General features: G+C 35.1%; 1 protein-coding gene across 1 annotated transcript in view; it reads left to right on the top strand.

Annotated features, from left to right (window-relative positions):
• The first annotated feature begins 9,602 nt into the window (after window positions 1–9,602).
• LOC138697072 (KH domain-containing, RNA-binding, signal transduction-associated protein 2-like) overlaps window positions 9,603–23,341 on the top strand; it is a 619,870-nt gene continuing 606,131 nt past the window's right edge. Inside the window, exons 1-2 of the mRNA XM_069822668.1 lie at window positions 9,603–9,624; window positions 9,843–9,997. Of these exons, the coding sequence (XP_069678769.1) occupies window positions 9,603–9,624; window positions 9,843–9,997 (177 nt within the window). The remainder of the gene's footprint in view (window positions 9,625–9,842; window positions 9,998–23,341) is intronic.

Here is a 23,341-nt window from a genome sequence, read left to right as displayed (position 1 = left end):
CAACAACACATGTCAGCTGTTTCCGTACAACTAGTGTTTATCCTTGAGGCTATTGCACCTCATATGTGTCATTTTTGGAGTCTATAAACATTTGAAATAGTAGCAAATGTGTCCTTAACTCAGTTTCATTAAAATGACTAGGGCTGTTTTTGTAATAATGTCTTCAATTGCAGGGTAAGGAGAGGAGAACTATACGTATATACACTTTTAAGGTTGCCTTCTTAGAAAGCAGGTCGCGCTTAATTCCCGAAGCCGTGGTGGATGTGTCATACTCTGTATTCCACTCGCGAGTTCGCAAAGCTGTGCGGCATGAAGTCGTGAATACATCTCTCGGTTATATTTCCATTTACCTTTCTCTTGCGCCTTGGTAAAGACTTAGCAATATGGGATCCTGGAAATTAATTTCACTGCTATGCCTAGAAGCCTTAAAGCTGTTGGAGGCCGCCGTGTACGACGAATACAAACCGCATGTCTAGAATGTGAGGCGTTTCAGCCCAGGAATCCGAACACTCCTCCTTGCCTCATGGTTTATTCAAGCAAGGATATACAAAAAATTTTAGCTAGGTGGAAAAAATTCTATTTATTTGAATATAATAGTACACAAAGTCTCGCTGAGAACTTCACCTTCAATGCTCTTATACATACAGACATTGGATTTGTATTGGTTTTTATATTTCCGCTACGTCATAAATGAAAATATCCTACGTTTCTATCTACGTTTTGAGTCCAACAACAAGAAAGGAAATAGAATTTAGAACATGTCTGTTATTAGAGGTGGGCAAAAAATAACGTACCGTAAAGAGGGGTGACTTTGAACGCCGAGGTGACTTTGAACAGTAATTTAGCACCTTTCTAAATTAAATGCTGTACCCAATTGCGATAAAACTGTTTAATTTGTCAATAAACTAGTTCAGTTCTTTCGCAATAGGGTACAGCATTTAATTTAGAAAGGCGCTAAATTACTGTTCAAAGTCACCTCGGCGTTCAAAGTCACCCCGCTTTACGGTAACGGTTATTTTGGAATACTACGTTACAAAATACGCTAGAACGAAATACTTGCTGTTACAAAATACTCGTTTCACTTCGGAGCTATATTATGACAACGCCTGTTCCACAGAATGGAACATATTTGGCACTATAGAGAGCAGTGGCGCCAACGTTTAGAAAACACTGGGTGGGCTCGAACATTTGAGGTATACTACATACTTACTGGCTTTTAAGGAACCCGTAGGTTCATTGCCGCCCTCACATAAGCCCGCCATTGGTCTCTATCCTGTGCAAGATTAATCCAGTCTCTATCAACATATCCCACCTCCCTCAAATCCGTTTTAATATTATCTTTCCAAGGTCTTTTTCCCTCTGGCCTCCCAACTAACACTCTATATGCATTTCTGGATCGCTTATACGTGCTACATGCCCTGCCCATCTCAAACGTCTGGATTTAATGTTCCTAATTATATCAGGGGAAGAATACAATGCGTGCAGTTCTGTGTTGTGTAACTTTCTCCATTCTCCTGTAAATTCATCCCTCTTAGCCCCAAAAATTTTCCTAAGCACCTTATTCTCAAACACCCTTAACCTCTGTTCCTCTCTCAAAGTGAGAGTCCCAGTTTCACAACCATAAAGAACACCCGGCAATATAACCGTTTTATAAATTCTAACATTCAAATTTTTTGACAACAGTCTGGATGATAAAAACTTCTCAACCAATTAATAACAGGCATTTCCCATAATTATTCTGTGTTTAATTTCCTCCCGAGTATCATTTATATTTGTTACTGTAGCTCCCAGGTATTTGAATTTTTCCACCTCTTCAAAGGATAAATTTCCAATTTTTATATTTCCATTTCGTACAATATTCTCGCCCACGAGACATAATCATATACTTTGCCTTTTCGGGATTTGCTTCCGAACCTATTTCTTTACTTGCTTCAAGTAAAATAAACATTCGAGGTATAATGTTAAATAAATGTTATAATCATGAGTATAATGATAACACATAAATTATTGGGTGGGCTCGGACCCCAGGAGCCCATATATGTTTGAAAGCAGAATTGGGAATCCTTTCTTCGCACTGAAAGAAATGTTGGAATCTAAAGTGAAAGATAGATATTAAATATATGAAGAGCCTCTTCAAAAAATGTACACATTATTTTGAAACCATAGTTACTGAGTAGAGAATTTTATCAAACAATTATTAGCATAATGCCTGTATTAGAGTATAGTAACTACTTTGTGAATTTTATCAAAGGAGATGAAAATATATAGGTTATGTTTTATTTACAAATATTTTGCAATTTTAGTTTCATTACCAATTCTTGAAATTAAACTAAATTCTGCTGAAACATGACTATTGTCGAAGATTTTTATTTACAACAATACCACGGTAAATTTTCCTCTGTATATTCCTCAATATTTATAATTCCAAAAATATGTTAAACAAAGCCATACTTGAAATCAAATTTCGTAATAAATAGCATGTTACATGTTACATACAAAACTGCGAAACAAATAATAATAATAATAATAATAATAATAATAATAATGATAATAATAATAATGATAATAATAATAATATAAATAATAATAATGATAATAATGATAATAATAATAATAATAATAATAATAATAATAATAATCCAGAATGAGTCAAACCTAAGGTGCCGATATTCTTACCGAGCGAAGCTGTTGATTTTGACGGGCAGCGCGTTGCTTTTTCCCGGTTAGTTGTTAGCTATAAGCCCGGCATAGGAAAAGACACCACGCCGATGACACAATTCTTCTAGAACTTTACATTGTCAGTCTTCGTTAGTGACTTGGCTGAAATAGTCTCGTGAAAGATGTATTCTTATACAAAGTTGGGTTCAAAGTAGAACAACGCATCTTCCTCATTGAAATGTATCTACTGAAGAAGTCATATGAGTCTTTTCCTACATCAAAAATAATGTCCCAATATCGTCTAATTAACCGACGCTAAATAACAGGGTAACTGACACAGTAATTAAACAGTCTATTTAAAATATAAACCACTCATTTTACCACATTTTCTTCTGAATGGCAGACAGCTCTTTACCTTTCCAACAACTAGAGGTGTTTGCATTTGAGCAGAAAATCAAAAATTCTAAATTATACCTCTAGTCGATAAAATCATCAGTCTTTCTTTGCTCATTCAGAACATTCTTGTGTCGTGAAAGACGTATTCTTAAACATAGTTTGATTCAAAGTAGAACAACGCATCTTTTTCATTGAAATATATCTACTGAAGAAGTCGTACGAGTCTTTTCATACGTCAAAAATAATGTCCCATTATAGTCTAATTAACCGACGCTAAATAACAGGATAGCTGACACAGTAATTAAAGAGTCTATTTAAAATATAAATCACTTATTTCACCACATTTTCCTCTGAATGGCAGACAGCTCTTTACCTTTCCAACAACTACAGGTGTTTCCATTTGAGCAGAAAATCAAAAATTCTAAATTATACTTCTAGTCGACAAAAACATCAGTCTTTTCTTGTTCATTCAGAACATTCTTGTGTTGTGAAAGACGTATTCTTATACATAGTTGGGTTCAAAGTAGAACAACGCATCTCCCTCATTGAAATGTATCTACTGAAGAAGTCGTATGAGATTTTTCCTACATCAAAAATAATGTCCACTTATAGTCTAAATAACCGACGCTAAATAACAGGGTAGCTGACACAGTACAGAGTCTATTTAAAATATAAACCACTTGTTTCACCACATTTTCTTCTGAATGGCAGAAAGCTCTTCACCTTTCCAACAACTACAGGTGTTTGTATTTGAGCAGAAAATAAAAATTCTAAATTATACTTATAGTAGATAAAATCATCAGTCTTTTCTTGTTCATTCAGAACATTCTTGTGTCGTGAAAGACGTATTCTTAAACATAGTTTGATTCAAAGTAGAACAACGCATCTCCTCATTGAAATGTATCTACTGAAGAAGTCGTATGAGTCTTTTCCTACATCAAAAATAATGTCCAATTACAGTCTAAATAACCGACGCTAAATATCAGGGTAGCTGACACAGTAATTAAAGAGTCTATTTAAAATATAAACCACTTGTTTCACCACATTTTCTTCTGAATGGCAGAAAGCTCTTTACCTTTCCAACAACTACAGGTGTTTGTATTTGAGCAGAAAATAAAAAAAAATAAATTATACCTATAGTAGATAAAATCATCAGTCTTTTCTTGTTCATTCAGAACATTCTTGTGTCGTGAAAGACGTATTCTTAAACATAGTTTGATTCAAAGTAGAACAACGCATCTTCCTCATTGAAATGTATCTACTAACGAAGTCGTATGAGTCTTTTCCTACATCAAAAATAATTTCCAATTATAGTCTAAATAACCGACGCTATATATCAGAGTAGCTGACGCAGTAATTAAAGAGTCTATTTAAAATATAAGCCACTTGTTTCGCCACTTTTTCTTCTGAATGGCAGAAAGCTTTTCACCTTTACAACAACTACAGGTGTTTGTATTTGAGCAGAAAATCAAAAATTCTAAATTATACCTCTAATGATAAAATCATCGGTCTTTTCTTGTTCATTCAGAACGACATACAAATTTCCAAACCCCTATTACGGGAACCAATTTGAAATCACACTGTACTTGTACCGGTGAACAATTACATCTTTTTGTCATGTTCCTCTCTCTCCAGGCAAGCTGAATGGATTTTGGTTAGTGCCCAATGAAACCACCGATACCTGACATGTTGTACAATGTCATGTAGTGGCGAGCTGTGGCTTTGAGATAACCCAGTCTTCGCTTCGTTTCCCCAACACTCGTGTATTGTGTGACTGAAGTGGAACAACCCACACTCTGACAGCTTGTCGAACAAGTCCGATGCAGTGTGGATTGTATTTGATGATAGGCTTGTTTCTCATGTGTACAAGGCCGGGGTTTTCTTTAAATGTTTTGGTCCAACCAACTGTTAACGGCTTCAATACAACAGAATTTGTTCTTGTGTTGAAACTCAGTATATGCATGGCACAAGTTACACGTTGTTGAAATACGAGTGTTTCTTGCTATAGCGGTTGGTATTTTTGTTATCAGGAGCTATAATTAATATTGTAATATCAGTGACACTGTCTAAGAGGAGAAGATAATTAAATATGATGAAAACCAATAATTTTTCAAAAAATTGTTTGTTTTTAGAGTACTAATTCAATTATTATTACTAATTATTTTGTTTTATTGAGGAATTACTTGTCAATAAGTTTATTACGTACAATATTTTTAACCTTATTTCAATCGGTAATTATGTATGGAATTATAGCATGTGGTAGCTCATTTAAATCCAATTTTAATCCACTTTATTTATTACAGAAGAAAATAATTAAAATATGTCTTCATAAACCTATTGATTTTCCATCTCATAATTTGTTTCTAGACTTTAATGTAGCCTACGTAACGTAAGACAAATTTATTATATTGTATTAATAAAATTCATACATAAAAATCGAAATAATTTTGAATTGTATTCTCATAGTTATGAAATAAAGGTATGAATTCTTTAAGATTGTTTGAACCAAAATGCAACATTGTTACAGTATTTAATCATAGTAGTAATTTAGGCCCAAGAATATATAACAAATTTATATTTAAATATCCTAATCTTGTCAATTCTAATAGTTTCAGTATTAAATTAAAAAAGTTATGTATGGATTTTATAAAAATTGAAAAATTGTAAATTTAAATTTATATACTATAATTGCACAGTAGACGTAAGACAAATTGTATTGTATAATTATTAATTTCAATTCAGGAATCCGCCCCTGAGCACGAGTTCTGCTCTTTCAGGGGCGAGCTAAAGTTTTTCTGTATATATTATATTTAATGTTACGATTATTAGCAAAATAATAAATAAATAAATAAATAAATAAATAAATAAATAAATAAATAAATAAATAAATAAATGTAAAAAAAACATAATATTATATAAAATATTTGAATGTGTCTTTTTGGGCCAGTCAACCGCCGTTTTTAAAGCTCTGTTAAACAAGATTTTTAAATGATACTAAAGTTCGAATGAAATTTCCTACAACTTTATTACTTTCTTTTTTTATTTTCCCTTTTAAAGTACTTTCTGGTAGTGTGAAAAATACATTAGCCTACAAAAAAATTAATACATATTTATTGTTTTTTAATCAAATAATGATTTTCTTTTCATTCGCCGATGTATTCAGTCAACACCACGCAATCGTTTATTTTTTGGTGCTCGGAGTTCTTTACCAAAATTTACATATAACTTTTTAAAACAATTATCAATATTATCATTTGAAATTCAAAAAATCATCTCGCAAATTCTTAAAGATTCCCTGCAGATTATACAATTTCATTTATATCACTCAGAAGGCCTTAATGAAGAATATGCTAATTTTAAATAAAATCTTTTATTTATAGTATAATTTTATAGTCATCTTCTAAGATTTTATTTTATAATTGATAATCAATGGTGCTTAATTTTTTAATTTTATTTTTCTAACAATATTCATATTTAATTAATTATATTTATTTGCTATTAATTTCCGGATCCTCGTGGTCATCCTTAATTAAGGCCGGACCAGTTATTTCTCTTTCTCTCTCTCTCTCGCTCTCTCTCTCTCTCTCTCTCTCTCTCTCTCTCTCTCTCTCTCTCTCTAAAGTTTTCATAATTTGTTTCCAATAAGTTCGTTACTATTTTCGAATATATTTTATAAGCTGTATTTAACAAGGATATTCATTTGTAATATTCACATTTTGACATATTCTCTTTTGTAAATACTGGTTTTGTTATAAACATTTTCCCATTCTTCTGGTAGATCTATTTGTTTGTGTTCCCAACGATTTTTATAACTATATAGGCCTAATTGAAATATACATATACATGTAAGGAAATTTAATAGTGATTACAATGTCCTAAACAGACTTATTCAAAGAAATCTACTGCACATATAAGTATTAATATCTGTATAGCCTATATCCATCACGATTTTATGTGCCTCAATAAAAAAATATAAACCGGTTCGAACTAATTTCATTTTATTCCGAATTATACCCTGATGTCCATTTTCAACTATTAGTATCCCACTCGTTCCAGATTTCGCAATGTTGTGCTTCAACTATTTTAGAGTTTAAACGACCTACTCTCTTAAAACGGGGCTCGGCTAATGAGGCGTACCTTAACAACTGCAGTCAATAGCCTCATTCCAAATCAATATCCAAGAGGAAATTGTCATGCCGAAACAAACGATTATTCTTGCAGGAAAAAAAAAGAACATCAAAGCGAAATTCAGTACCGGTGGCCTAATAGAACTAAAACAAAAAGAGAGATGTTCCCTAATTTCACGGATAATTAACAGATTGAATTGAACTGTGGTATTATGTCCTAGATTCTAGAGTGGATTATTTATGACTGAATACGAAATATCTGCTTGAATCGGCAGTTTTAGCTTCATTATGCCCGTCAAAGTGATTATTAATAGTGTTCACACCCCACGCGTATGATTTTGCATCATTTCGTCAATTCCACGTTGACAATGTACAAGTTTACAGACCAATCGTAAATCTATTTTGTTAATGTAATAAACAGAACCTTGTCAATTACATATAATACATCATATATCAACTTTCATAACTATCATCAGCGTCATCTTTGTCGCAATTCGATTCCTTGGACAGGAAAATGAAGTTGTGGGTCTCTTATCGTATATTTACAACACGTAAAAGAGTAGAGAACTTACCAAAATTTTTCGGCCACTTCTCGCTTACGTTTAATTTCAACACTGAATAGCTTCTGCTATTGAAAGTGTCGATTGATGCTCCTGCTCCTACCACTACTACTATTACTACTACTACTACCACCACCACTACTACTACTACTACCACCACTACTACTACTACTACCACCACTACTACCACCACCACTACTACTACCACTACCACCACCACCACCACCGCCACTACTACTACTACTACTACCACTAATACTACCAGTACCATTACCACTAATATTATCAGTACCACTACCACTACTATTACCACTAATACTACCTGTACCATTACCACTAATACTATCAGTACCACTACCACCACCACCACCACTACTACCACTACCACTACCACTACCACCACCACCACTACTACCACTACCACTACCACTACCACCACCACCACTACCACCACCACCACCACCACCACTACTACTACTACTACGAGTATTACTATCACTAATACTACTACCACTACCACTACTAGTACTACTGCTACTACCATTACCACGACTACTACTACTACTACTACCACTACCACTACCACCACTACCAGTACTACTACAATCACTAGTCCTACCACTGCTATCACAACTGCTAATACTACTGCTACTGTACTACTGCTACTACCACTACCACAACCACTAGTACCACCGCTACTACCACTACCACGACTAGTACTACTGCTACTGCCACTACTACCGCTACCATTACCACTACTACTATTACCAGTACTACTACCACTAATATCACTACCACTACTACATCTACTAGTACTACTGCTACCACCACTACTACTACTACTACTACTACTACTACTACCACTACCACTACCATCACTACCAGTACTACTACCACTATACTACTACAATCACTAGTACTACCACTGCTATCACAACTGCTAATACTACTGCTACTGTACTACTGCTACTACCACTACCACAACCACTAGTACTACCGCTACTACCACTACCACGACTAGTACTACTGCTACTGCCACTACTACCGCTACCATTACCACTACTACTATTACCAGTACTACTACCACTAATATCACTACCACTACTACATCTACTAGTACTACTGCTACCACCACTATTAATACTACTACCACTAGTAGTACCAGTACTACTATAACTACCAGTACTACTGATACTACCACTACTGCTACTACTATTACCAGTACTACTACCACTAATATCACTACCACTACATCTACTAGTACTACTGCTACCACTACTACTCCTACTACTACTACTACTACCAGTACTACTACCACTAGTACTACCAGTACTACTACAACCACTAGTACTACTGCTACTACTACCGCTACCACTAACACTACTACTATTACCAGTATTACTACAACTAATATCACTACCACTTACATCTACTAGTACTACTGCTACTACTAGTACTACTACCACTAATATTACTACCACTACCACTACTGCTACCAGTACTACTACAACTACTAGTACTACTGCTACTACCACTGCTAATGCTACCGCTACCGCTACTACTACTACTACTACTACTACTACTACTACTACTACTACTACTACTACTACTACTACTACCACTAATATTGCTACCACTACCACAATTACTAGTGCTACTACCAGTACTGCTACTACTACCAGTACTACAACTACCACTACTAGAACTACTAGTACTACTGTTCCTACCACTACTGCTAATACTACTGCTACTACAACTACTGCTACTGCCACCACTACTAAGAAATTTGTCATTTTTTTAAGTAGGAAGTACATATAAATTAAGAAGTTGTAACTTGGAGGTTTTTTATGTGAAAGATTCAATGTTTAGTAAAAAATCAGTTAGTATGTCTAGCAACGCTGTCAAACGCTTTATCATATTCGACAACTGAAACACGCATTTATAAATTGCATCAATTGTAATGGTTAAAGTAAAGATGCTGTTTCAATAGCCTGAAATCGTCACTGTATTAACTCTGCTCATATTTCATACAGACCTTTGCTGAACTGAATTCACAAGCACATAATCAGATTATTCTTAGTTGTGCGTTTTCTATTCGCAGATGGAAGCAGCGGCAGTGAGAAGAGTCTGAACGGCTCGTCATCCGCACGCAGGGGCGGGGAAGGAGGAGAACAGCGCCGCATGGTGGACATCACGCGAGACAAACCCATTAAAGTTACCGTCAGAGTTGTGGTTCCAGTACGCGACCATCCGAAGGTGAGTGGAGAAACTATTTTATTTCGCAGCCATCTACTACTTACAAAACCTGGAAGTAGCATTTGTGAAGTACTATTTATGTGACACTGGATTAATTTTTGTAGATAAACGTTATTAAAAATTCAAATTTATCATGCGCTATACAGAATATGTGGGCCATACGTCACGCTGGCTCGTAATATCGTCAATTTCAATTAGCTAAGTTCCTGTAAAGGATAGACAACACAAACCTAGACATTATATTATGTAAACTAAAGAGCAAATAAAGAGCTTCCTGTTTATGCAATTCACTTTTTTTTGCTTCAATGCATAACGAATATTTTCCGCATTGTTATATAATTACTGAAAACATACAATATTTTCGCTTACTCCCCATTTTTAATGCCATGCCCAAAGTACAAGAATTGGATATATAGGGTGTAAACGATATGAAAAAAAAACCGCTGGTGGCAGAGTACAAATAGCTGAAGGAAAATACATCTTGGTTACACAACTTTTAACACTGTATCACTTTGGAATATGTATGGTAAGACTTTCCTATGTTAAATTTCAACGTACCTCGTTTACATGTTTCGACCTATTTATGGGTCATCTTCAGAACTGATCGTTGTTGATCTTGGCGCCACTTGTTCTGTTTCCTGTGAGGGTGTGTTCTTGTGGTATTGTGTAGAGTCAAAGAGTGTGTGTGCGTGTTTTGAAATTAAGTTGTGTGTTGAGAATCACACTAACGTACGAAAACAAAAACACACACAAAATTGCAACCTCATTCAAGAAATTAAATTACAACATCGCATACAGAACAAATAACACTCTACAAAAACATCTCAACACACAAACAACACAAAGAAACAAATACAACCACACAGGCGTATACAAACTCTAATGTAACACCTGCAACAACTTCTACATAGGACAGACAGGCAGATCGTTTCAAACACGTTACAAAGAACACATCACAGCCATAACAAAATTACAAAACACCTCCACATATGCAAACACATCACAAATGCTAACAACACCCACAGAGACATCAACACAGACATGAAAATACTACACATCCAACCAAAAAGCCAGAAACTAAACACACTAAAACAATATGAAATATACAAAACACACCCCAACGAAATTCTCAACACACAACTCAACTTCAAAACACACACACTCTTTGACTCTACACTATACCACAGGAACACACCCTCACAGGAAGCAGAACAAGTGGCGCCAAGACCAACAACGACCAGTTCTGAAGATGACCCATAAATAGGTCGAAACATGTAAATGAGGTACGTTGAAATTTAACATAATGAAGGAAAAGGTAAAATGTTGTTTTTCTGAAACTCTCATGGTATCCCAGAAAAAAGTTGTGTTTCGTAACTCTAAATTTTTTTGTAAAGATAATAGACAGTCACTGTTTAGTCTACTTAGCCCGGTATGTTTGCTGAAGCAGTCGTTTTGTTCCTCTGTTGTGTATTGGTAAGAGTTGGGTGTTGGGTGCAAGGCCATTTGTTATAACATTTACGTTCAGTTGAAATGAAAACAAATAACTGAACTACTACCAAATTTAAAAACATGGTATTTTACAAATTACAAATAAAGTTATGAGAAGTAATTAAATTTCACTAGATATTTTGTTCAGTAGACCGATATGCACTGCCTATATAATTTTGGCAGTTTATATCATTTACACCCAGTATTGTGAGTGAAATGCGTAAGTAAAAACGAGCTTCAGTTGCCTCCCACAGTGTGCCTGTTGTACGCGCAGTGTCGATTGTTGCATGCGTGCAGTTCACCTTACTCTGTTGTGAAAAACTAATGGGATTACTCATTCGTACATATGTAGTATAAGTTATTGTATTTTTAAGTTATGAGAACACTAAAGGGATTACTCATTCGTGCGTAGTTTAGTGCAGGCTATTGTAAATTTTATAATTTTGAGTGAGAATGGTGTATAGGATTTTGCAGAGAGTTTTTGTTGGTTTTGTTATGCAAGAAGTTGAAGAAAATATCCTGCAAATCATTTGGAACATTTTTTCGGGAAAAGGTTATTGGAGTATTTCAGAATAATTTTCATAGTTGTCGAAAATATATTTTAACAGAAGAAGGACACTTTGAATATCTCTCATAACACAGATAAGACGCGTGTGTGTCTATTTTTAAGTAGTATGTCACCATTTTCCTCACTAAACAATTTTAGAAACTAAGGTTACAGTACGTTTATTTAGTCCTGACAGTCATCGGCGATGTGCGCCTGAGTGAGGCGAGTCCATTTAGTTACGCCAAGGGGTGTTTGCGTTAGTCACTCGCTTGTATTCGGAGCGATCGAATGTCATGCGTGCGGTAGAGTGGTATATTAAGCTGTACTTCAATCCTTTACCGACCGCTTGCCCTTATCTCTACTCCGGAGCTCTCTCCATTACTCCTATTACTTCCCCTTTTCACGTCGTCGAGCTGTCAGGACTAAATAATCGGTCTGTACTACCGTAGTAACGGCGGCCGATATCGCGGTAATTTTCCGACGCGTATAACAGCAAATACAGCAGATCTTCCGGTGTGAAGGAAACGTTATATTATTATATGGAGAATCCTATACTTGGCAAGAATATTGTCTTCTAGGTTGCTGAAGACAACAATTCTGTTGCAATCTCAAAATATCTTAAGCATATTTCTTATGGATTCATATAACCTTCGTCCACTTAAATACCTGAATCATCTGATCATGCCATTACAAGGGAAGTAGTGCACAATATATTTAATTCTGATAGATTTTAATTGCCAGTAATTTTTTAAGAAAGCATCGAACAACTTTCACTTTTGCAACCACTACAATGTTGTGTGAGCGCATTACCGCTTAAGTAGTGTAGGCTATATTTTGTGTAATGAAGATAAAATATATTTTAAATACTGGTTATATTTATTATCTCAGTAAAAATCTGGCAACTTTCACTTTTGTGACTTGCACAGTCTGTTATTATTCCTGCCATTAGCTCTGAAATAGTGCAGAATATGTTTAACTGCAATGTGAGAACATTAAAAAATGATTAATGATTCCAATTCTGAAATCTTCCTTTGTTGTGTATCTTCAAGCATTGAAAGAAAAAAAAAACTCCCGAACATTTCCATAGCGTATCACGTCACAGCAAACAAGCGCTGTGGTTTGGGGAATATTAAATATGAAAAAGAGCTAAAATTTGAATTTCATTCTGCTGTCTCTGTTTTTACGCTTTGTTTGTGTGCAAAATGCCGACAAAACCAAACGCCCCTCCAGTTCCGCTGCGGCGTCAACTTGGAACAAAGACAATGAAAATGTAACCGAAGTCAGTGTGGTATGAGACAGGGAAGGAGCAAAGAGGACAATACAGAGGAACTGTGCGGAGGGGAGAAGGGACTCTGCAATGTTTCTACCCAAATTGAAAGCTAATCGTTTGGAAAAATATGATAAATATTGCCCGCAGAGTCCCTTCCCTCCTGTCCCAATAATGGAACGCATATCTGTGTTCGTATTTTAAATAAAGCAGTCCAAATATCTGAAGTACCATCAACAGCAGCCATTGAAATTATTTCAACTATCGTTAGTTACAGCCAAACGCAGAAATAAAATCGCCATCAAAACTTCCTTAGATTAGAGCATGATTCCACCAGATTTTCAGCTCTTGCCGCGTAATTTTCTTAGGTTAGGCTAAGGAAAATGTTTGGGTACTTTATTTTGTTACTCTACCATCATAATCATCAACTCTAGACAGTCGTCTTACAAGCAAACGTTCTGATGGGGCAGATAAAAAAGTTAAATTTGTTTCTTCCACCATGTTAATAATGTCAAAAGAAATGCTTATACAAATTTGGCCACTCGACCGCAATTACGAGGCTGTCCAGAAAGTGGTTTTCCCTGGGGCCGTTTATAGAAAACAGTACAATTGCATGGAAATATTTATTGAAACAGATACAGCAATTGTTGCGCTGTTTGTCAACATATCCCCCACTGGAATTGAGACATTTGTCATACCTTGGGATCAATTTTTGTGTCGTAAAAGTCAGCCGCCTCAGATCGGAACCAGCGTTTGACTGCGTCTGTACCTCTCTCTGTCCATCTCATGATATGAGAAATGTCTCAATTCCGATGGAAAATATGTTGAAAAATAGCTCAACAATTGCTATTTCCGTTCCAATAAATTTGTCCAATGAAATTGTGTTTTTTTTTTCTGTTAGCGGTCCCTGGCGAACTTATTTTTTTACGGCCTTCGTAATTGTGGTCGAGTGGCCAAAATTTGTATAAGCACTTCTTTTGACATTATTAACATGGTGGAAGAAAATAATTTAACTTTTTTATCTGCCCCCATCAGAACGTTTGTTTGTTGGATTGTTTCGTATGCTGTAACTTAACATTTTCAACATAAAGGAACTGCATACAAGTTTCATCTTAAGGGAAAATTATTAGCTAAGGCATGGATGAATATATAATAGGATGCGAAACTTACTGAGTTTCGTAACACACACTAGAGGCGCTGTTGTAGAAATTGATCTTGCTGCCACCTGTTGGGCGGAGGGGTGTTATGATATACAGCAGCGCACCAAGTAGCGAAAAGAATAACTAATTACTCCATGCATTTACCAGCGCACCTGGCGACGAAAATGTTAAACTGTGCAGAGGGTATACCCCTCCCTACCCTCATCGATATTCAAAACTAATCCAATTTAAAATAAAACATTTACATTTTTATTCCTCACAGCATCTTCTACTGGAAATTCTTACCGGAGCCAACAGGAAGATAAAAGAGACGATCTATTTTACACTACCCAATTAAAATATAACCAGGCAGAGACAAAAAAAATAAAGCAAAAGGTTAGATAATTGGGATTGTATTCTTTGCGTATTTATTGTACAGGGCAATGGAAAATTCTGCTGGAACTACTTAGATAGTTCAATTTATTATATTACTATTACTTTGCAATACATTCAACAACACTATTTTAAGAACGTCCATAAACATCACTGCTTAACATACACTGCTTATACACACACGTAGTATCGCTTTATGTTCACATATTAGCAATTTTCTGGCTGCCATCTCGTCGTCTCGAGCAACGCCTCGAACGGATAAACAGAGAACTCTGGGTAATGTACACAACACGTACCTAGTTCTAATGTTCACCACCTACGACGTCGGGTGCTGATCATCTTATTTGAGCCCCCTGCTGCCAGATGGTGCTGACCGCAGTTTCGCATCTTATTATATATTTATACATGGCTAAGATCTTAACAATAATCTACTCTATTGGACACAGTTGCATGAAGTAGTCGGGCCTAACTCTTCATATCGTATCAATTTTCTCTGAAGATAGAATTTACATAGCCTACAGTTCTGAAGCGTTCGAGGTAATTATTATGTTTCAGAATACAGTGTAATGCCCAAGAGTTTGATTTTAAGCAATTTATTTTAACAGAATGTTTGGCTCTCCTTTATAAAAGTAAACAATAATGGATTATTTTTAACGAGGGAGAATTGGGAAACATCTTATGCTGCTAAGGACGAAATTCTGTATGGTTAGTTGAAAGACATTTTAATAGAATAATCAATTTCAAACGAATGGGATTTAGAGAATATTACGGGAACTCATGCACCTAAATTGATTTGCGACCATGCATTTTTATTAATTAAGAGAACACTCCACTAAAAACGTTAACTTTTCTTCAAATCATTTTAACCAAATTTTGAGAAGAGCATGTTTACTATGTAAAGGACTAACAAAATCCAAATTTTGAAGTCCCAAATATTTTTGGCTTTTCATTTTTTTTACTTATTTTTTAGAAATATTTTCAAAACAAAGTTTTTAGTTTAAGACTCTAATCATTTTAACCAAATTTTGAAAAGAACATGCTTACTATGTAAAGGACTAACAAAATCCAAATTTTGAACTCCCAAATGTTTTTGGCTTTTGATTTCTTTTTTACTTTTTTTTAGAAATACGTTCAAAACAAAGTTTTTAGTTTAAGACACAATTCTTAAGCTTTCTTTGTTTTTGATTACATTCACAAGACAGAAACATTTCTATGCATTCATTTTATGAAATATCTCATTTATTCGCTTAAAAAAGAATACATTTTTGATACGTTACCTTTCTATTACTCAGGAAAAAATATTAATAAAATAAACTAGCAGTATTTCTTAGAAAAATAAATGCATGAAACATGCAACCGCCTCATAAATATTTGCAGTAAAACTTTCATCCAGATTAATATTTGGCATAAAAAAGTTGGTGTTGAATCAAGAAAAATAAACTAACGGAAAATGAAATTGAAAGTAAAATGAATATTTATGCTACACAGACCTGTTAAAATTCTTCTCCGCTACATTTATCTAGTAACTTCAGAGAGCCAACTTTAGAACAAAAAGTTACTAAATTTGTAATAATGAATTTGTAAAGAACAATTTTTTGATGAAAAAGTAATGCTTAAACATATTTGCTATCAGAATTAAACTAAATCCATTTGGGGTAAGAAATTACATTCTAAAGACGTGAAATAACCAATTTTTTTTATGTTCATGATTTTTAGTGGAGTCTCTCCTTAATAATGTCTACCAATAGAACAACTTCATACAGATCAGAAAAATACAGGATACTAATAGATTATATCACATGGGCTTGAAACCCCACTCATCTTCGCCACTTCCTTTCCTCCCCTATAATCCTTTCATTCATCATCCTATTACTTCCTCCGGTTTTCAGATCGCTCTACAGGCGGCCCTCCGAAGCTTCTGGCTCTCTCGACCGGCCTCCGTGGATTGTATTCATGCGATGATGGATAGCTTCTGCAATGGAAGCCGGGGCAGACCTTCTCGGGGAAGGAGTTCCGTCTCGGACCGTTAAGGGAGCCTTGGGGTGAGGGTTGCCGAAGCAGGAGTGGTATATGGACTCTGTTGGCTGTAGGGACCGGTTGTTAAGGGGTCAAGTGGTTAGGTCGATGCGCGTAGAGAATCCGTGGACACGCAACTCATTCCATATCGGTGGGTGTTCAATAGACCTCAGGCCGTAGTGCATGGGATGTTCCCTCCCTCCCTCCTAATAAGGAAAAAAATATCCCATGGGCTATCTCATGGTATATAAATTATTATTATCATAATTTAAGACTAACTGTGAGTAAAACTCAAATAATATTTACATATTATTTTTTCCTAAAATTGTACAAAAACACAATTTCTAAAACAGCAATGGTTCAATTTTCAGAAAAATTTGCACACTAATTTTATTCTTCCTTGTAATTCGCAGAGTTTGGATTGCAATAATTATGACACCATGAAAATTAAGCATTATTCATAGCAAATATGTGACTGAAATTGTTATTTTAGTATCGCTATTACAATTTTAGAATACTGTAGCCTATAGAAGTAATTGAAGACTGTGATCCTAAAACGCGTTCAGTCCATTTTTATGAAAGCATTGGGCGATTTTTTTAATCAACCGATCTACGAACTGAGCGACTTTTTAAGTCACATGCACAATAACAAAAACTTTTAGACAAGGATTGGCGTTGTTTTGGAAGAAAAGAAGCTTTCAATGAAATGATACAGATCTCAACAAAAAAATTATACATAATTATGTATAAATCATAAAAATGGCCAAATGGACTGATCGAGTTTTGGGCTCATACTCTTCAAATTATTGGTTATGTGCAGTTCATAGTGGTTCACAATGTGTGTTATAATGTGAACTACAAATGAAATTAAAGTTTATAAGAATAGCATTTTTTATTAATTGTTCTTTTGTGAAATGGTAAGAAAATACATAAATTTATTTCCTTATATTCGCTGCAATAAATGTTAAATCACAATAGTATACATATTAAAAAAATATACCGTGAAATGCTGTACAGTGAAATCTCTCCTTACGGACACCCCCAAGATACGGACACTCCTCAAATACGGACAGATTTTTATGTCCCAACTGAGATGGTATAGATATAATGATAAATTTAACTCTCGTTTACGGACACTCTCAGACAAGGACAAGGACATGTTTCACAGTCCTAAAGCTTGCTTTACCTCCTGACTGGGGACAGAACTTAGATTTCAAGACCTAATGTGTTACAAAAATGGAAAATTTAGTTTTGAGTACTGTACAGAAATTCCTTAAAATAAAAGAAGACAATAAGAGTCTCGTAAGCTACCACTAGCCCAGCCTGCTACCCTTTTTAGTTGGAAGCGAGTGGATAAACAGAGTCATACAATTTAACATGTCTGATAGTACAAGGTTTGCGCGATCGTGAAATTGTATTCAACAAATGATTTGGTTAGGAGAATAAATTATTCTCTTCACTTCAATCAGTTGTTCTGTTTCGAGAGACATGGCACCTGAACGTAAATTAAAGTACTGCATAACTGTAGACCTAGAATAAAATTGCATGGCACAGTACTATATTTTCCTTTTTCGGTCTTATCTATTGTAATTCAAAGTTGCAAAGAATTTACTGTAGTATACCGTATTTAGAATTAAATACATTTCATTTAAAGCGTGAAGGGATACATAATGCATATTATAACTTTACTGTTAGATTGGCGAGCCTTCCTCTCAATAAAGGACACCTCCCAGATGCGGACAGATTATTACGTCCCTTCGATGTCCGTAAATGAGAGGTTTCACTGTATTAATATCCATAGTTTCTATGTATGATCTGCGTATAATAATTGCTAATTAAAGAAACGCATGGTAGAGCCTCGGATTAAATGTCTGAACACATTTATGATGAAGCCAGCCATGTCAATTGATGCCCATAGGAGCAAGCGCGCGCTTTAGAGCTCAGGAGAACCTGAGCGCTTTACAGCGGAAAGGAAAGAGACAGACGAAAGAGGTAGTATATGCCGTTTGGTCGAGCTAAATTCAGGGATGGCCAGCATTGATTCAATAGATAAAGGGAAGAGAACTTATTAAAACTGAATCTGTGTGAATTTTTAGATATGTCTGAGAAGTATGAGCGCATTATAAGAATGTAAGTTTTGATTTTAATGTTCATTTTTCACAAGTTTGATTTTTTTGTACAAAATAAATATTTTCTGAACTTTTTTTTAATAGAAAAGTGAAATTTTCAGATATAGGCCTATTTATTTAGTAGCCTTACAGAATGTTTTCGTAAATCTAATATACCGTAAATACGTATTACTGAAGATAGTGAATTGAAAATTTTGAAAATAGCCTATTCGCATGGAAATTGTTTGTAAGGGAATAAATTAACAAAGCAACTTTTGTTACATCATAACCAAAAAATACGTGCCTATGTGTTGTATAGCTTCAGCACATTTCGAGAAAATAATTTGATATTGTCATGATAAGAAGTTGCTCACCAATATCACCTTAAAAGCATAATGCGATGAGAGTCTTGTTATGGAATATTAGTTACACTTAAAACAGATACAGTATCTAGATAACTTTGATTTGTACTGTAATATTGTTTTGATTAGTTTATTGATTACTTTGATTTCCAACTTATCATGTCATACTCAATCTCTTTTTTTGGGATATCACTTTCTTTATGAATGATGTGTTTCATCCTTTTAGTACATAATAGTTGAACTACTATAGAATGTATATGAATATTCCTTCTTAACTCTTTATTATGTTGTTAACATTTAAAACAAAACTGCAATATTAAGGAATTGGTATTAGTATTCTTGTTTTACAGACAATATAGATAATATCAAACAGAAAGAAGATATATAAAAATTACGACATAACATTTCACGTTCCGTTTGAAGTTTGTGCACCACTGTTTTCTTAATCCAACAGGCTGCTTATTCATATACACAACCCTTCCTCTCTCCATACTTAGCGCTTGATGCCCGCGCACGACGTCAAGGTCAGAAAAATGCGCTTGCTTTGACATCGCTGTGATAAGCAATAAGGTAAGATGACATTTTCTGTGACGAAACTAGTCAGCTAGGTTATATACTGTTGATTATACCGACGAATTGAAGTGATAACGAAATGTAGTCAAATCTATCGCTGGATTACTTATATGACTAGATTGTACTGAATTTGATTTCACAAGTTTGGTAGTCCATGTTTTTTGAAGTTATGTACGGTCGTGCAAATTTAACTTCAGTAATGATATTGCCTCGGGCTGTCTTAGAGTTATTTGAAGTTCATAGTTGCGTAGTACTTCAGATAAGGTTCGTATTTCCATGCGGAGTCGAGACTCAACTCGTCTGCAAACCTAATGAAACCAAGAGTCACGTCTTCCAATGTTTAGATACCGGTGAACATTTCCCACATTTCTGCTTTGTTTAAATGACAGCTGTGACATCTCGTTAAATAGAAGTGTCACGTAGACAATATTATTACACCTCGGAAGTTAAAAAAACGTTACCTAAATGTACAGTTTCGAAATGATTTATAAAGCAGATCGTTTGTGGATAATTTTTTCACTTCCTCGTTTCGGAAAGTGCTGTGAAGCTGTAGAAAAATTCTATTTAGAAAGTTGTTTGCTGATAATGTATGTGTTGTGCGACCGTCACCTAGGTCGCACCGATTGCTAGCCGGATGGCTACTGCGTTCGACTTGTGCTCTTTCTCATCAGGATTTCTGACACCACCATTGTACTCAACAATGTAAATGAAGGAGCTAGAGCTCTCAGGATACTATAGGAAAACTACATGATTACTAAACTAAGTCTGAAATGATTGCAATATTGTAAACTCTACTTGATTTATTCTATACTAGCCGTACCCGTGCGCTCCGCTGCACCCGTTAGAAATAAATATAAAGTAATTACATAATTAAAATAGGACGTTTGATCCAGGGAACATTCGTGTTTGATAGAAGGATAAATCGTTTAATATGTTACTTAATTTAAATTGCATCCAAATAATTAAAATGCGATCATTTTGGTCCACAGACCACTCATTGGTGCAATGAAATTCCTTTAACATGTTTCTAATTTTTATTACATGTAACCATAGCACGCATTGTATACTTCACCTGACATAATTAGGAACATAAAATCCAGACGTTTGAGATGGGCAGGACATGTAGCACGTATGGGCGAATCCAGAAATGCATATAGAGTGTTAGTTGGGAGGCCGGAGGGAAAAATACCTTTGGGGAGGCCGAGACGTAGATGGGAAGATAATATTAAAATGGATTTGAGGGAGGTAGGATGTGATGGTAGAGACTGGATTAATCTTGCACAGGATAGGGACCGATGGCGGGCTTATGTGAGGGCGGCAATGAACCTACGGGTTCCTTAAAAGCCAGTAAGTAAGTAAGTAAGTAACCATAGTTTAATGAACATTGACATCATTTAGATTTAATGTGTATACTTTATTTTAATTGTTATAGGTTTCCACTGAATTATGGTAATAACTTAATTTTAACCATTGTTTTCTACGTATTCAGTAAATGGCGTTTGGCCCACTATGGTTCTGAACCCTTCAAATAACTTAAATATTATATTATATTATATTATATTATATTATATTATATTATATTATATTATATTATATTATATTATATTATATTATATTGTATTATATTATATTATCTTATATATTATATTATATTATATTACATTGCATTATATTATATCAGAAGTTACTGCAATAACATTATAGCATTAACTTATGTCCATCTAGAGAAACTACACTTTCCAAAGGTTAAATAATAATTAATTATACAAATCGGTTAATCTAGCTTCCGATATTACTTCATACAAACACAGAAACATTCTCTATAGGCTATCTTTCAAGGCTTTCGATTGTTGCTGTCCAAGGCCCCTTATAGACGAGGTCATTTGTTTTTTATTCCATTATACGGCCTTAGATGGCAGTTATTTTAATTTTAAAACTCATTTATCTCATTAAATATGAGTTCTATCAAAATTTTTCAAGGAATATAACTTATTGCAAATTATTTTTAAAGAAACGTTTGTTATGTAACATTTTTCACAAAAATCAACAATAAGCGAGATATTTCGATTTATTTAATTCAGGCCCCCTTATAACACCCCTTTTAAATAATGTATTTTGAATGCCATATAGCCTAAAATCTAAGTTACAACGAACATAATTTATATTCCAATTTTCATCGAAATCCGTTCATCCAATATCGCGTTAAAAGGTAACAAACAGACAGACAGACAGACATACAAACAAAAATGTCAAAAAAGCGATTTTCGGTTTCAGGGTGGTTAATTATATATGTTAGGACCAATTATTTTTGGAAAATCGAAAATTACCAGAAAAATTTCGGCTAGAGATTTATTAATAGTATAGATTTACAAAATGTGCAAAGTTACTTACAGGGTATTTCATCGGATGCCGCCATGCAGCTTCTCTCAAAATTCACCCTCTCTGCCAGCAGTCTTCAATAACCAACTGCAGAATCTCCTCCCCAACACTTTTTATGTTTCGGTAACCGTTTCCCGCCCGGGGGTACCGACCACGCCACCCACCAGGTGAGATGGGCTTGAAAGCACTTTTGATTTCACGTACTTGCAAACGTCGTCTTAATCAAACATCTCTTACATTTAATTTTGATTTAGTGCATTATAGTGATAAGTCGCTATAATGAGATTACGCGCAAGAAAAGAGTTCGAACAATGCGTGATATAATTTTAACCAAATAAAATGCATGCTTTGTCCTACTGGACCAATCCCTTTAGTCCAGCAATGATCTGAGGCGTAAGAATACAAATCATTGTAGACAGTGATTTACCACACGCCGGCAAAACTCTATACCTCTCTGTGAAAGAGTAATGGAACGGAGAAAAATTCTCTCCGGCGCCGGAATTTGAACCCGGGTTTTCAGCTCTACGTGCTGACGCTTTATCCACTAAGCCACATCGGATTCTACCCCGGCGTCGGACAGAATCGTCTCAGTTTTAAGTTCCAACTCTTGGGTTCCCTCTAGTGGCCGCCCTCTGCACTACGTCATAGAAATCTATGAGCCTAGGACAGAAGTCCACACATGTGCTGAGGTGCACTCGTAATGAGTGATTAGTTGGCCGAGATCCGACGGAATAAGCGCCGTCTTAAATGACTAAGTGATTTACGCATATCATATATATTATTTGAATGTGCCGAAGTACATATGATATTTCCATGCAGATATTCTGCGTCATCATACGATGAAAGAGTAATGGAACGGTGTGGCTTAGTGGATAAAGCGTCAGCACGTAGAGCTGAAAACCCGGGATCAAATCCCGGCGCAGGAGAGAATTTTTCTCCGTTCCATTACTCAAAATATCTGCATCTGCATGGAAATATCATATGTACTTCGGTACATTAAAATAATATATATCCATACCGCTGGCTAAGCATCTAAAGACCGTGTATTCCGCTGACACTGTTCCTGTTTCAA

The sequence above is a fragment of the Periplaneta americana genome, chromosome 3, assembly GCF_040183065.1.
Source record: "Periplaneta americana isolate PAMFEO1 chromosome 3, P.americana_PAMFEO1_priV1, whole genome shotgun sequence".
NCBI classification, from domain to species: Eukaryota; Metazoa; Arthropoda; class Insecta; order Blattodea; family Blattidae; genus Periplaneta; species Periplaneta americana.
This window is presented reverse-complemented; position numbering and strand designations above follow the sequence as displayed.